The 16,464-nt window shown below is 40.3% G+C and overlaps 1 protein-coding gene across 2 annotated transcripts; it reads right to left on the bottom strand.

Moving 5' to 3' along the window:
• Positions 1 to 205: 205 nt before the first annotated feature.
• On the bottom strand, positions 206 to 16,412 carry SLC35E2B (solute carrier family 35 member E2B). 2 transcript variants are annotated; one of them, XM_074893112.1, is made up of 9 exons: positions 16,189 to 16,412; positions 10,230 to 10,742; positions 9,437 to 9,572; positions 8,173 to 8,300; positions 7,145 to 7,265; positions 6,733 to 6,786; positions 6,058 to 6,130; positions 5,205 to 5,350; positions 206 to 4,036 (listed from the first exon to the last, which is right to left on the bottom strand). In XM_074893112.1, the coding sequence occupies exons 2-9, from the start codon at positions 10,552 to 10,554 to the stop codon at positions 3,790 to 3,792; spliced, it is 1,230 nt and encodes a 409-aa protein (XP_074749213.1). In that variant the 5' UTR covers positions 10,555 to 10,742; positions 16,189 to 16,412; the 3' UTR covers positions 206 to 3,789. The 2 variants fall into 2 exon arrangements, with proteins under 2 accessions (XP_074749213.1, XP_074749212.1); XM_074893111.1 differs by having other exon boundaries at positions 15,736 to 16,269.
• Positions 16,413 to 16,464: the final 52 nt, after the last annotated feature.

Raw genomic sequence — 16,464 nt, 5'->3', positions numbered from 1 at the left:
GCCCGGCCAGGACCAAAAATCGCTCAGGAACGGCCAAATCGTCGCGTTTCCTACACGGCACCAGCCCTGCCGCCGGCGGAAGGCGGTTCATTAGTTCACCACTAAATAAAAAAACCAACCCACAACAAACCTACACAGCGGTGGCGGAAAAGGAGAAACTATCACCACATCTGTCACTCTTTAGGACCATCCTTATAACTACATATAAAAAACAATGTTAATTTTATTATTATTATTATCCATTTGAATAAACAATCGTTTCAACAAGCCACATACAGAATGGCAACAGAACTAATACACTACAAAGGAGAATTTTACATTAGTTCAGTATGAGAAGGGCAATTCTTAAAAAGGAAAATGAACAGAGGCTCTGCAGACTGTTACAGAGAAATGATTACTTGTTTTAAGACTTATTTACTTATTGAAAACTGCTTAGCTTATTTACTTACTTCTAGCAAGTATACTTATACTATTTTTGAATATTGCTAAGAATCCTGCTTGTCCAGACTGTTCTGTGGAATTTTACCAAGGACTGTGTCCATCAAAACAAAGCAGTTTACTGTGAAAATCTACCAAGAACTGCGGTGTTCAGCAAAATATCATGTTTTTGTCCTTGAGGAACAGGTGTGCTCTGACTAGTTGGGCCTCAGTAATGAGTAAAGATAGCCATATAGGGATTGTAGAAGTTTCATTGGCTCCCTTAAATAAGATAGGATGAGTAAACCGGCTGAAAAACATTTTTTGTTGTTCAAGAAATTGGCTAAGAGAATCTGCGCATGCTCCGAGGGAAAAACAAGGTGAGAAAGACTACTAGCCTTCCTCCCAAAGCCCCCCGAAGAAGACCACCAGGAGGGAATGCGCAGGTGCAAAGATAACATAAACTGTTGACATCAGCCTTTCGAACTAACCCAGCCTTACTCATGCATGTTTGTGTTATGTAATCCAATGAATATGTATATCCACACTCTGTAAGTTTTTGGTAAAAAGTGCTGTTGGTGTGCAAGCTTTGTGGAGAAATCCCCTTGCACCCCAGCGCTGGAGTAAACATACCTGCTGTATAACTCTATATCTGAGTTGTAGAGTCTGTTTTCCGCAAATCAAGACAGACCTTGACACAGCCCTCCTTACAGCCCTGAGGTTACTCAACCATGACTAGAGGTTACAAGGCAATACATGACAGGAAAGATCATTAGGTGCAGCTGCTTTATCATCCATCCACTGTTTTAGCTGGGAAATAACCTCATTTTAGAAACATTAACTGCTGCAAGTAACACATTTGCAAGTCTGTGCTCTTCAGCAAGGACTTGTGTGACTTTGGGAATTCACATTTTAAGGAAGACATGCTGTTTCTATGAGAACATACCCGATAAAACAAATAATCCGCATAGTTCTAGCTCAGAGTTCACTGGGATCAGTCCACGAGGATTGGGGTGTGGCTGTGAGAAATGCCAGCAAAAGGAACACCAGAGTGTTTCAAGAGAGGACTTCCCAGAAGAAATGGGGCACTGCAGCTACCATCACACAAAGCAATGAAAAGGCCCACAGCTGGGGTGTAGCACTGTAATGAATTCTTAACATGGAACAAAGTGGTCCTCCTTTACCCAACAGGAACAACAACAAAGGAGAATTACTGGTATGACTGAAGAAAGAAAAGGTCTTACAAGTGGACAGTAAAGAGGTTGGTTTGTTTAATCTAAAAAAAAAATAGAGGTCAAGACAACTGCATAGAAAAGTACATAAGATCAACACTGTGAAAACAAACCCCTGGTAAAACAGGATTATCATGCTGCCACAGAACAGGTGGGGCTAAACCAGCCACTAATAAGCTTAGACATGTGTTAGAAATTACAAGTTCCAAAATCCTCACAGCTGTTTGGTTCACAAAAAGTTTTCCTGCGATAGGAAAGGCAAAAGCCTGCTGGCTTTTAAAGTGAAGCTCAATCAGTTGATGAAGGGGTTTACATGACAAAGGAGCTAGGCAACCAGCCAGCCACTCATATTTCTTGTCTTCCAACAAGAGCAGAAATATGATGCAAACCAGACTTTTTCTGCCAAATACACTGAAATTTTTGAAAGCATAACTACAAAAAAAAAAAGCAAACAAACAACAAAACCCAAAAACCACAGAGCTCCACCCCATAGTCCACAGCTTTTGTAAAAGTGACAGGAATACAAAGAAGCAAAAACCCACAGACATCACATATACAATGATGAAAAAAAAATGCCATTTCCCTCAGGCTCAAATCTTCAGGGAATATGTCCCAGGCAACCAGACAGTAGAGGAATGTAACCTGAAGTAAGTGTAAATCAAAACAAGCACACACGATTTAAACAGAAGACAGGCTTCTTCAGAGAGACCCTCTTGAACACATTTTTGCTCTCTGCAGGAATAGCTCACTAAAGCCAATGGAATACCTCACACGTGGACATGTAAGCATGAACTTAAATTTTGCAGGAACTCCACTGGTAACTTCCTGTTAGAAATTATTTTTTCCAAAAGGACCACTTTATCCATGCTTCTAATGCCATGCTACAATCTTTCAGAAGAGTGGCAACTATTAAAAACCAACTCATTTCAATTGTTAATTTAATTTCATTACCAAAAAGTCTATTTGAATTTTTTTGCCAAAACTAATTACTAATACTTAAGAATTTTTTTGAAAGAAAAGTTAACTTTTAACCTTTGATCTGCCACAAAACAGAATTTCCTTAAAAAAAGAAAACTTCTTAAAGAGCAGTAGAAATAAAGATTAGCCTCAGTTTATGTTTAATGTTCCTCCCTTCAGAGACTTCTCTTCCATCTGTCAGATACCTCCGAGATCCTTTACATAATTGGAAACGACAGAAATACTTTGCACATAGGTCAGAATTATAACCCTGAGTTTCTAAAAGGCAGTATTTTGTTGCGCTCTTAGAAATAATACCCAAAAATCAATTTATTACCTCATAACAGAAATACATAATAAAATGCAAGAAATTAAAATATTAAAATGGCTTCTTATAGAAATATAGAGATCCTGCTGCCTTTACCACCAAAATTTTTCAGTGTTTTTTACCTCTAAGCAACTGCAAATATTCAATTCAACACTCCATTTATACAGTGTATGTATATGTGTGTACGTTTGCATTTCAATATTGTCAGTATACAACCAGGATCAACATTTCCATGTTAAATTTTAGTAGAAAAATCACTTTTCATTCTGAGATTTGTAGTCAGAAATAGCTGCTCATCACTGTTTCGGGGCATGGACTCATTTCCACAGTTTGGTTCAACTACACGTATACCAGAGTAAGTAATTTGTTGGGAGAGGAGGGGGGTTCCTTCTTCCAGCTCTACAATGCACACAAATGATGGAGGATGCAGGCAGCACAGAGTAACAAACAACTAGGAATTTCAGTTATGCACCAATTTCATTCCGCAAGCAAGCGGAATACAGTGATGTGTCCGTGTTTTCACATTATTTTGATGGGTAGGGAGAAAGGAATCGTTTTCCCACAAGACACTGAAGTTCTTTCTCTAATATAGGCTTGTATGCTATTTGCAGTCAAGGAAAGACAATAAAGCCCACATTTACCACATTAAATGACCAGGTCCCCTGTTTGGTATATCAGTTTCTCCATAAATCAAGGCTTACTGGATTCTTCCCATTGTTTTCTCTCTGCTTCAAGTCCCAGGCTTGACCTGCCATGAACTTAAAGGAACCAAATCAGCATCAACAGTTGAAGAAACCACCACGTTCAGGAATAGTTCCTCTGAGTTATGCTAGGTTGGGAGAATAAATGGCCATATTAATCATATGGTTCCAAATCCTTGGAAATTAGTGGCTCAGTATCTTCAGTTGTACTTTGTGGGGACTGCGGGGCTGCAACCGCCAGGCTGTGTATAGTCTCTTGTTGATGCTGCTTTGCCTTGTTATAGAGTAGAACTCCAATTGTCACCAGAACAGTCCCAATGGCCGAGAGGCTTGTGATTTTATTACCAAACACAATAATACTTAGCCAGATTGACAGCGCATGCTTCACAGTACTAGCAACACTGGAAAGGAATATAAAAATTAAGGCCACAGAAAGCTTTCTCATGTCCCCCACACAACCATGCTTTAACGTAGCAGGACCTCTGTTTTGCTTGTTTTTACCACCAACTCAGATTCCACTTTTCCCCCCTGAAGCTAATACCAATACCAAATTGCTTGTATATCGGCACTCATATCTTTACACTCATCTAAATTCTAGAGCTAGTACAAATAATTCACCTCAGGTTTTTGGTTTGGTTGCCTTTAAGTATGCAGTACAGTGTTAGCAATTTATTTCTAGCTAACACAGACATCCAGAAAAGGCTAACAGAACACTAGCCACATAACTATCACTTGGAGTGTGCTGCCACTATTCAGGAAATGTAGATTATAAGCTGAAAAGAATATCTAAATCATACCAATAACATTATAGCAAGAAATTCTGTATACATGTAAATATGAATATATGCTTTTACATCCTGTTGTGTAGAGAAGACTAATAACTTCAGAATAAGCATGAGTGTAACTGAATTATCACACAACTGTAGCAGGCGCACCTGAAAGTATAAGACAGCAGAAGCCTTCAGAGTTTAGGGCCAGGATTACCCCACAGGCCCGAGGACTATTCATACAAATGACCAATTATTGAACCAGAATTGTGGAACAGCCCGACAAAGCTGCCCATAACTGACAGTGTAGGTGGAAGGTGTCTTTAGAGAACATATAATCCAACAAATGCAGCTTGACGTGCTGGTGTCATGCTTCAGAAAAAAGGAATACAGAGCTGATTGCTCATATTCTGTGCTGCACAGAGAGGTAGGTAAGTACTGCCTTATCACTGAAGCAAATGGCAGCTTAAATGTTGGATCTAGAGTTCTGGTGAATCTGTTCAGTCTCATTAACCAGCTCTAGGGAATGGCTGTTCAACCCCAAGATCCCTGCTAGTAAATGAGTGCGCCTGTTCTGTAAGCTCAACAGCATGGGTCAAATGCTGCTCTCCTCACACACTGAGGGAGCAAATCACAAGGTTTTGGTGATCTGGATGTGAAAAGTTTTCTTAATTTGCTGCATTTATGCATTTACATTATTTATCTTTGCACAATACCTTTACTGCCTAGTTCTCAAGCAGAAATACTGGGCAAGAAAAAAAGAAAACAAAATAGTGTTCTTGACATGAAAATACAATTTTACCTGAAAGTCACAGGAGAAATTTTTCCCATCAAGGCATAGGCTGTAACACTTTGCAGGTGGAATAAGACTCCATCTATTAAGAGAAGTACAACAACATCTTGGTTGTAGCTGAAGCTCCTCCCACTTTTCCCAATCACAGGCACATCCTAAACAACAACAAAAAAAAGAGGACTTTAAAAGTTTAGTTTATAAGCAAATCTAAAAGTAATTTTCCACCCAATTCATTATTATTATGAACAGATAGTTTTACATTTAGACTTCAGCAAAACAAAACCTAAAACATACAGCACATTCAGATCGTACAGATTTTCCCCCAAAAAGAATCTATTAGAAAAACAGCTCTCATCTGACTGAACTTTCCAGTGTGTTCAGTCTGCCTGTGAGATATTTTATTTTCTGAACACTCATGCATGGCTATGAAATGTCAGAATGAATATGAAGGATCCCTATTTAACCTGATATACCTTACACTTACTTCAGTTCTATTTTGCTTTCAGAGAGTTTACATTCCTGTATACCATGTGAATATCAGCAAAAAGTCCACAAATATTTAAGATTTGTTTTTCAATATCTAAAACTTTAAATGCACTTAGACAAAAATATGATTTGATCTCAAAAATCCTGAAATAAACTCAGGCTTTCTGGGTCACTTGTCAACTCGTGTGTGTATTAAATTATGTCTTTGAAAATTTTCTCTTTTTTACCTCTCCCCGATCTCTTGCAAACACAAGATGAAACGTATTTCAGGGTGATTTAAAAAAAAAGGGAAAAAGTAAAAATTAAAACCTTAGTTGCTCATTCTGCTCACAAGTCAAAAAGAAAACATAAATTAGTGCTAGTGAATTCAAATTACCATGAAAAATATCCAAGCAGGAATAAGCATAACCACTGCAGCAGCACTTGTGTAGAACTGAAGCTCTGGGGCTCTACAAAGGAGAAAAAGCAATGATTATAATTATTAAAAGCTTCCTCTTTCTTAGAGCTGAAGAAAGCTGCATCATTATTGTATTTACAGATACCAAAAAGTAATAAAAGCCATCTGCCAAGCTTTGGGGGCAACAAATTCAGCATCTCTTGCAAAGACAGTGTTTCACTTTTTGTGTTGGCTGAGACAGACTGAAGAGAAAAGCCACGAGTCCTCGTGACCAAAACTACCATTTCATCTTGTGGTAAAGCACATACACATAGGCCTATTTTACCACAAGATTTTACTCCTGGCTCGTGCTTTGTAGTTAAAAGATCGAGTGAGTTCTCAAGTTCGTTTCTGCATGCCTAATAACGTTAAAGGATGTTTTATGATTGCAGAATAAGGACTTATTTCTGCATGTGCTGAGAGTTTTAGCTGATTACGAGACTCCAACTTACCACAGTGGGATCTGAGCATAGAGAGTTTTCTTTCCCTGATAAAGTTATTTAGGTTAAAGCTGTCTGTAAACAGTCTGAGAAAAAAAAATTATCTTGGTGCAATATAAACATAAATATATCAAAGTCCATCTATAATCAAACCGGAAATATTTTTAATACTTACGAAAATCTGTATTTATCTCCACTGAGTAGTTTTTTGGAAAAGACATTTTGCAAACTGGAAAAAGAAAACCAACACCATTTATCTCAATTTAGTTATGACAAATAACCCATGACAAAGACAGCTGTTTCCCTTAGATGGGTAGATGTGTTTTCTACACATTTCACATTCTACATGTTATGCAACTACAGAAAGGAGTTTGGTCCTAATCCTTTAGATAACAGAGTTCTATTATTTTTTAATCCCATAAATGCTAGCAGGTAAGATAGAGAAACTCTATCTTCTGTTAAAAATAAATTTTAAATACCAACATTTAAATGTAGTGTACAAAAACAACTACAGGCAACAATTTTCTTCACTCTACCAATAAACAAAATTCCTTTATTCCACACATGCAACTATCACTATGCCTTACCAGTCCATGATATTAGTAGATAAAGCTGCCGAGAAGCCTAGGATGTTGAAACTGATTTCAGTAGCTGTACATAGAGCTAGCCCGCCCATAACAGGAATGAGAGAGAGATTAACCAGCAATCCTGCAAATGAAAACAAAAACTTAAGTCTGAGTTTAATTACTGTACTTCCAATTACATGTATCAGATAATATAGTTTTTGAAAGTATAAATTCCATCTTCCTTAGTTGAAAGAAAGAGCAACTTATCTGACTGGATTTTAAAGTACAGAGGTTCTAAAGTGAGACCTCGGGCAATAGCAGGGTGCTCTTGAAAACAACATGGACATACACTCACTGATAAAAGTATCTCCCTTGGAGAAAGAAAACAGGCTGATGACTCTTGTGAGAGACGAGACAACTCTTAGTTTCATCTTTTTCATCAAATGACAGAAAAGATGATACTCTCCCTGTTTACTCTGTGACTGAATTATTCTTCTTCCTCTGGCTTATTTCAGCCTTTTGCCATTTTGCATCACAAAGGAATTCATACCTGGCTTCTGTATTACTCCTATGACTTACAGCTGGTAACAACCAAAATCTCTTCAAGCAAATAGCATGCAACTGCAAGTGGAATCGCAAAGAAATTATTTTGTGGCCAGCCAGTTGTTTGGGGTTTTGTTGGTTTGGCTTTGGTTTTTTTAACCACAGAGTGAACACAGCAAAGAAATTAAAGAATTTTAAATTCTGAGCAGGAAGCTGTCCTTATAAGAAGGAACACACTGAACTTCAGTTATTTAAGGCTGCAATAATATTTTCTTGACAGAAAAATAACTTCAAAGCAACAGTGTCCTTACACAGCGGCATTAAAATAAATCATTTTTTTAAATTTATATACACTCTACTTATTGTGTTCCAACAGAATGGTTCTTCCAGCTGCATTTACTATGTTTCAGTGGAAGTTCCTCATCCATGGCCAACTGACAGTATTATACAAACAAAAAAAAAAAAATCAGAAAAGAAAAATCCCATTTCAACAGTGAAATACTTACCAGTGTATTCTCCTAGTATCATCCGAGACATGATAACAGTAAAAATAGGTGCAGAGCTTTTAACAGTCTCTGCAAATGAAACTGCCACATTCTTCAAGCTGACAAGACCCAAGACTACTGTTGCAAATCTGTAATAGAACGCATGAAATTAAGCAGAAAATAAAATAATGCTTTAAGAGCCACTCTCAGATATCTAGCATTAAAAAAAAATGCATTATAATTTCTTTAGGTTTATAAATTTGAGCTGCAGTAACATGGCAGGTGTAGCTGGCAATCAGGCTACCAAATCGTGGTAGCCAGCCTGAACTGCAGTCACCCATCAGCTGCGCACCTTTGCTCCACAGCACCTGGGATCTATTTCTTTCCACTTCAGCTTAAACATTTTTGTTTTTCCAAGGAATAATAATCCCTTCCAACCTGGTTCTATGATTTATTTAGCACAAGTGAAGGCACCCTTGGGCAACTGTGCAATTTCTACAGATGTACAGCGGGCTTCCAGAAAACATCAAAGTTTACTTTTCAATGCACTCTAACCAAGCTTGAGGTGACAAGTGTTTTAAGCTAAAGTTTTCAGTGGGCTCAGTTGAAAAGGTTAGTGCAATTCTGCTGATAAACAGCAATTCACCAAGGAAATTTGATCATTTGCAGTTATCCATCTTTAGTGTAAATTAGGTGCACTACATATTTACCATACTTTAAACCATGAAGTTAAACAACAGGGCGGCAGAGTTATTACAATAAAGCTACTCTGAATTCATTTGAATCCTGCTATCCTTTATCACTTTTACAGCATAGAGGAAAGCAAATATTATACTCTTATTCCCTCCTAGACAACAAACTGATACTATCCCAGCACACAGCAAATACTTACTTTTTAAAAGATAAACATTAACAGCCTGTATCACTTTTGAGGCAAACATCTTAATAAATACGAGTACACTAAACAAACATCAGCCTCAAAGGAGAACAGGAAGAAAGAAAATGGAAAGAGAAGAGAAGTATGTTCTGAAAGAAGCTAAATGTGATGGGAAGCCAAGCTAGCCAAAAACCTGACATCTGGAAAAAGGAACATAGCATTTAGCAATAGGGACTAAAAATAAAATTATCCTGTGATTTTTTTTTTTTTTGAGGGGAGGAAAAGTGAATACTCCAAACAGTTTCCAATCAAGAGCGAAAAGGAAAAGAGCCATGAAAATACAGCTTCTGTTCAGAAGAACGCAATGAAGCGACCACATAGATCTCTAGGAAGTATTTAACCATTTACCTCATTAATCCAACAAACAGCATTATCATGATGAAATTGGGCGGATAAGAGATGCGTGTTTTGTGTTGATACAAGCAGCATGGAACAAACATTTTTATACAGCCAATGAAGGTGGTTGAAAGCATTTGAACAGCACCTAAAGATGAGAGGAAAAGAAAAATAAAATCAGAAGATGATGGGAACATGACAAGTCAAGCAACATAAGAAAATTTCTTAGACAAACTTATGCGTAGTACTTTTAGCAGTTAAGAAACTGTCTAGATTTTATGAATTCCCACAAAAGCCCATTACTTTTACGTCTACCAGCAAGGCAGCAGAATAAAACAAAGGTGGCATACACCTGTAAGATCCGGTTCACAGATGAAATGCCCTTTGTTTCCCCCTTAAAAAAAAAAAGGAATAAACAGCCCATTGGATAATAGAGGTCACATAAAGGCAACTTTTGCACTTCCACAAACACATTAACAGCTCTGGAGATGAACAACAACTGATTCCATTTTATCTTTTCTAAAAACCCACACTACCCTCCAACACAGAAAACAAAAAATTACATTTTTCTTTCCAGCTCTTAGTCTCAAACACCATCTTAGTGGAGGAAAGGACAGTGTCAGAAGCCCCCATACAGGCCAAGATCACAACTCATGAGTTCCCAGCCCCAGAATCCACCCCCACATCTCCTAACTAGGTCTTTTTCACTTCAGTTGAACCATTTTGCCCCTCAACTTTATACAGGAGCATCTGGTATTTTCAAATATCTTACTGGAATTGAAATATAAACGAAAGGTAGGGTTACCTAGCATGCTGGGCTCTCCTTCCAGTAATGAAAGAATGTATTTGTTAAGAAAAAGAGTGCAAAAGCTGAAGAAAAACCACAAAGTGAGGTAGATGAGAGCATGAGAATTCCAGATGCCCAAGTCCGACTCAATGACTGTAGTCTCCGTGATAGTTATTTTCAGAACGTTCTCCTCTGGTACACTATCGCTCCTAGCGATTACAAATTTTTCACTCCTGTTCGCAAAGAGCGAACCCAAATGAAACAGTGATTTTCCCTTTGGCTTTTCTTCAAGGGGAGGAGGATTTGGTTCCTCCTGTGTCTGAGCACTTGTCACAGTCGACATGCTGACATTAAGAAATTAATATTTGTCCTTAATACAAACCAACATTGACTTAGCACAGAACAACACTTCGACGGAACAAAAATATCAGGTGATTCATCTTTCATCTCCCATGGCCTGAAAAAGTGTACTTGGTCCTCCAAATAACATCTTCACATGCTTCTTCATGTGGTCTACTCCATTTTTTCTGCCTAAGAATGAAAAAAAAGAGAAAGAAGGAAAAAGCATGTAGCTCTGAACATAATGACATTTTAAATCCCTAATGCAGCAAAGATACCACATTTCACCTGCAGTTTGTGAACGATAAAGACTTCTGTAGCTTATCTTTCAGACTGGATTTTGTACTAATATCATGATACCAAGATTAAGCACTAAGAACTTATCTAAGGGAGACTTTTTATTCTAAAATAGCACGCATACACACAGAAGACTTTATGTGATTAAATTCTTTCTCCTCTAAAGCATGTCAACACAGCCTTTTCCATTATAATTAACCCCTCTTCAAGATTCTACAGTTTCTTTGATCTCAGTCTAAGGTCTTATAACCACTCAACAGAAAAATCTTCAGAACCCAGAAAATCTGGGCAGGAGCCTGTACCCTTAGTACTAATTAACCTGTTATTATCTCGAGTCAAAGTGAGCAATCAATAACCACAGACTATAGCTTCCAGTAATTGTAAGCACAGTTATCCTGATAACTATGAGATTTGGATGAACAAAGTAGGAAAATATTTCCAAAAGCTTTCCAGACAGACTTGTTCTCTATTTAATTACTTGTAAAGAATGCAACATTATTTATTTTGCCACTGCAGTACTGTTATAGCTTGCAATTCAGTATCAGTACTTGCAATAATTCTTAGTATTTTTAAAAGATCTGACAGAAAAAGGCATTAAATAGTTTGCAACCAGAGCTTTCTCCTTTTATAAACTACATGAAAGGTGGCGAGTTACAGCAGAAGAGTACAGAGAATAACAAAAACACACCGTGACCTTTATTCTTCTCAAGTCATGTGATGTTAGGTCACATCATAATGCTAACAGATTCAAAGTCTGTATTAAGAAAGAAATTGTGCCTGAGCACTATTGGATTTATCGCTTTTTATTTTGCAGTCTGTGTTTTATGAGCAAAAAAAAATAGGATTAATCAGATGAGAATGAAGTGATGGACAAGACCTCTTTCGCCCCTCAACAAACAAACAATAGGGGAAATTAAATTTGAAATACTTTTCTTCAGAAGCACATTTGCTGGATAGACAAGATGGTGGACCTTAGAGAGTTAAAAAGTAATTCTTGGTGGGGAAGTGAATCAATGGACAACTTGGAAAAGCTGTCTGAAATGAGGCCATAATACTACAATGCATCAAACGATGGCAGCACAAGAAATAATCAATGGCAGGCAAAAATAGAAGAGTTGTAACAAGAGCGACTGCACCTGCCCTAATTCTGCTAGCATGGGCACGGGTGAATAGGATACACTATTTTCTTCATGCCCAATGTGGCATCTCACATCATAAATAGGTACTAAAGAGTTAAATATATCCTGTCAGTTTTCATGTCCTAAAGAGCAGCTACTTTACACAAGTTTTCCATTCCTCACCTTCTCTATTTCTGTTACTACAGCCATGCACAGGAGGTTTCCATCCCTATCCCCTTATCTCCTTTCATTTTACCAGGAAATCCCGCCAGCAGCACCCCGAGGTACAAGACCCTCTGACACACCCACGTTAAACCATATACTTGTGTTAATCCAGTTTAAGACAAAACTTTGAAGGAAGATACACATTCTTTAAGAGAATTTGTTAAGAAAAATGGATTCTTGACTCCTCCTCCTCCTTTTTCAGGTCATAAAAACCCCCCAACTTCTAAATTCAAAATGGTTATTTATCGCAACGTTGTTAATACTTTTTCTGTTTATACTGCTCAATTAAAACCAAAAGCAATTAAACACAACAGAACTCCCACCCTCAACAACACCTCAATATCATATTTGATATGACTGATTCCACGCATGGCAGGAAGCAAATAAGAACAAAACTACTCCCCCCTAAATTACTGACCTCCTGTCTTAAATCAACCCGAAAGTCTTAAAGGGGCTGAAAGAGTTCTCCATCTGGAACTAATTCAGTCTTCCTCCCTTAAGACCAACCAGCAGCTGATGTTTACCAATAGATGAAAACGTGGCAGTGGTTGGTAGACTGTTTCTCTTGGATTACACACAAACATTCAATCTTCCAGCTCAAAAGAACAAACAGCATGCAGCGCGTTTTACACACTTCCTCGTATCTTCTCCGACTTCTAACTACGTTAGCAATACAAATGTTGTATTAAAGGTGGAAAAAATATGGAGCATAAGCTTTGAGAGTCTTAAACAAATTCTGACTTATAAGTAGCAGCTAATTACCAATTCAACAACTCCCCAATTTCTCAAGCTTTAAGCCATCGTATTCATAGAACTACTTGCATTCAAACTCCGTTTCCCTTTCTACTCAGAGCAGTTCAAAATTTAATCGGAAATACATTCTTTTCAAACTTAAAACAGGAGCAGAGACAAACATTTTCTCAGAAGACTTTTAAGAGTGAAGAAAATAAGACATTATCTGCTTGTGCTTTTAAGCATCTAGTTTTAATGAAAAAATTCCTCTCCCCATAGTTTTTAACAGAGTAGTTATACTTGCTTCGATTACTAAATCGCGTACACTATTTTCTATTGTGTGCAAGTGGCCTCCATGGGAATAAACATCATTTTGCTGCCAGGCAGCCTGCATGAATATATAGAAATGACAGCTGTCTGGGCAGTGCTTTTGTGGAAACGGTGTCACAGCCTAACGAACATTTTGAATTAGCACTAGCTCCCAGCTTCTGAAATAAATACCACTCCCTTTGCTCGCTCCAACTACAACAAATGTTTTCGTGGACATGCGATAGATCAAACCAGGGAAACCACTCTCCCCTGAAATTTTAAGGCTGCAGGGAAAAAGTCAGTCTTAATCTGCACCAAGACTATACACATCATCTACTCTTAATCCAAAAACATCATCTATGCTTAATTCACACCAGTACAGTTTAACCTCATCACTGTAAAAGCAGTATGTCCACACACATTGTTTTCTACAGGTCTCAGAAGAAAAGAAACACCAAGTTTTGCAAAAAAAAAAAAAATAAATGCAGAAGCAACAGAAGTTAACAAGAACACACCACACTTTTGCATTAGTTGTTTCATAAGAAACATTTTCCAAAGAAACTATAACATTCCACACTGAAGTCAAATGAATAAAAGAGAAAAAAAAATAAATCAAGAAACTGAACTCTTGTAAAGTGTAAGAGCAGTTTCTAACAAAATTTAAAAGGGAGCAAAATCAGTTTTCCTTCTCTGATGAAGGGGAGATCTATGTCACATCTCCCTTCCTCCACAACTGCAGAGCTGTGAGGGGTGAAGCAGCTGGTGAAAATCCAGCTGCAAGCACTCAGCAAGGTTACAACAGGGCCCTGACACATTCCCCACACCTGTCCCCCCCGGGCTTTTCTGCAACTGAGCTACAGACTAGCTGAGGGCAGACAGCTGAGCTGTCTCAACCCAACACAACACCACCTCATCATCTTCTTTAAAAGTAACCATAAAGGGAGAAAATTAAGAGGCTTTTCAGAGCCATATTTGATTAAAAAAAGCAAGAGATAAAACCAACTCGGATATTAAATTGTTTCAATGAGATTATCACTGACGTATGTTGAAAATCCTCATAACAGCATTCACAACTTTCTTTTCCTGAGAAACTGCAGTTCTAACCCCAACTTTTAAGAAATTGTCAAAAATAAGAAAGCCAACAATATAGCCAGAGTTCAATATAACCAGTCTGTCCTTAGCACTGAAAGATTAAAGACAACACATACAGCAACAAGACACCTGAAAGAGGAAATACAGCGTCTTTTAAAAGTTACATATATTGTACCAAGACATGATTTATCATGAAAATAAAGCATAGCATTCCCAGCACTACAGATTCTGTGTTTTTTAACTATCTGTGACAAGCCTGGTTATGCACAGAGTCCCTCATGATTCTTTCACAAAGCATACGAAATATTTTTTATGATTGAAATACACTCAGTGGCAAGCATCTGGCAGGTACTCCAACAAACTTAAAATCCTTTTGTGATGCAGCTCACCTCAAAGCTGATACCTTTTGGTGAGAAGCTCTAATTATTTCTTAAGCAGCTAAGCCGATCCTGACAATCACCACTACATGTATGACACCGACAGTTTCTTACTGCATTCATCTGCCTAAGACTGGAAGCCCTCTGGACTTTGGAATGACCACCATCTAACAGCAAAGATAAAAAGCCATTGCTGCAGTTTTTCTGACCACTTGTTAGTACCTATATGTAAAGACAGGTACTTTCTTTTGACAGTACTCACAGAGAACTCAGTAAGTCAGCTTTACACCTCGCACAAAAAAATGAAAGCTCAAAAACGTTGCAAGTGTTTGAGAAACTAAGGCTAATCTGGTAGTGAAAAAAGAAAGGTTTGGTGTGTGTTATCTCCATCTACTATCATGCAACACAGGTCACACAAACACTGCTTCCAACACAAGGAACAGCATTCAGCATCCCAAGTAAGCTGTAATTATTAAGTTGGACTAAATGACAATGAGAGCATGCAAGACGTTTATAAACACAGACTGTCAATACAATCGCAAGACTGTTCACATCTCCCACACAGAGAACCTCATGCTAAAAGACTGAAATAGCTGAGCCCTTTCTTGCACTTCAGCTCTATTTCTAGTCTCCCGGTCCTCAAATCTTCCCTGCTCTCATTCCGAACCAGCTCCCACGCAGGACAAACCCAGCAGGCGTTTCCGCGTGGCCCGCGGCACCTCGGAGCGTCCCAAAGGCCGGAGAAGCCGCAGGACCGCTCTGTGTCCCCGCCTGCCGTCCCCGTCCGGACCGAGACCCGCAAGGAAGCCGGGCTCTACCGCGTCCTTTTTGACCCGGCTTTGCGGCTCAAGGACTTTTGGGAGAGCAGCAGGGTTGCGGCGAGGCCCGGGAGGAGGCTGCACAGCCATCCCCTCCTCGGGGCACGCTGCAGCCGAGCCAGCCGGCGGGCTGGGGCTCTTCCTCTGCATCAGCCCCAGCACAGCCCGGCCGCTGATTTTCCCTCCCCGGGGCCGCTCAGCGCATCGCCGCCAGCACCTGGGAGCTGCCCGCTGCCAAAGCGCTGCCGTGGCTCCCGCTCAAACCGGGCTTCGGCTTCCCGGGCTGCAGCCGCCCTTCCCGGAGCGGATCGGAGCAGCCGGCCGGGGCCACCCCCCCACATGCCCCCGGCCCCGGCCCGGGCAGGGGAGGCGGGACCCCGCCGCGCACCGCCCCCGCGGGCCGAGCGGGAGATGCCACCGCCCGGAGGGGCAGAGCGCCGTCCCTCCGCCGTCCCCCGGAGCCAGCGGCAGCCCCTGGGCCGGCAACGCGCCTGGCCCGCGGCGGGAGCCCTTCCTCGGGAGCGGCGGTGCCTCCGCGGAGCGCGGCCCGCGCCCCCTTTGTCACAGCAGCCGTTCGTTCCCCTCACCGCGGGCGGCCGGCGGGAGGCCATTTTACGAAAAGAAAGGCGTTTAAAAAGAAAAAAAAAAATACAAAGGGAAAGGGGGTTACATGGGACGCAGCTCTGGGGCGCAGCCGATTAAAACCCCCCACAGCCCCGCCAGGCGTTTCGCTCCAGGCCGGCCCCTCCATGGACCCGGCGGGAACGCGCGGGCCGCCCTCCTCTGTCGCAGCGTCTGACGCGGCCGCCCCGCCCGAGGAGCGCAGCGGGGCCCGGCGGCGCGGGCAGGGCGCGGGGGAAGCCCCGAGGCGCAGGGGAAGGCGCAGGCCGCCGGGGCGGGGAGGGGAAGGCGGGCAGCGGGAGGGAGCGCCCCGGCCCCGCCGCCC

This window comes from Strix uralensis, chromosome 23, assembly GCF_047716275.1.
Source record: "Strix uralensis isolate ZFMK-TIS-50842 chromosome 23, bStrUra1, whole genome shotgun sequence".
Classification (NCBI taxonomy): Eukaryota; Metazoa; Chordata; class Aves; order Strigiformes; family Strigidae; genus Strix; species Strix uralensis.
Note: the sequence above shows the minus strand (reverse complement) of the source record. Positions and strands in the feature narration are given on the sequence as shown.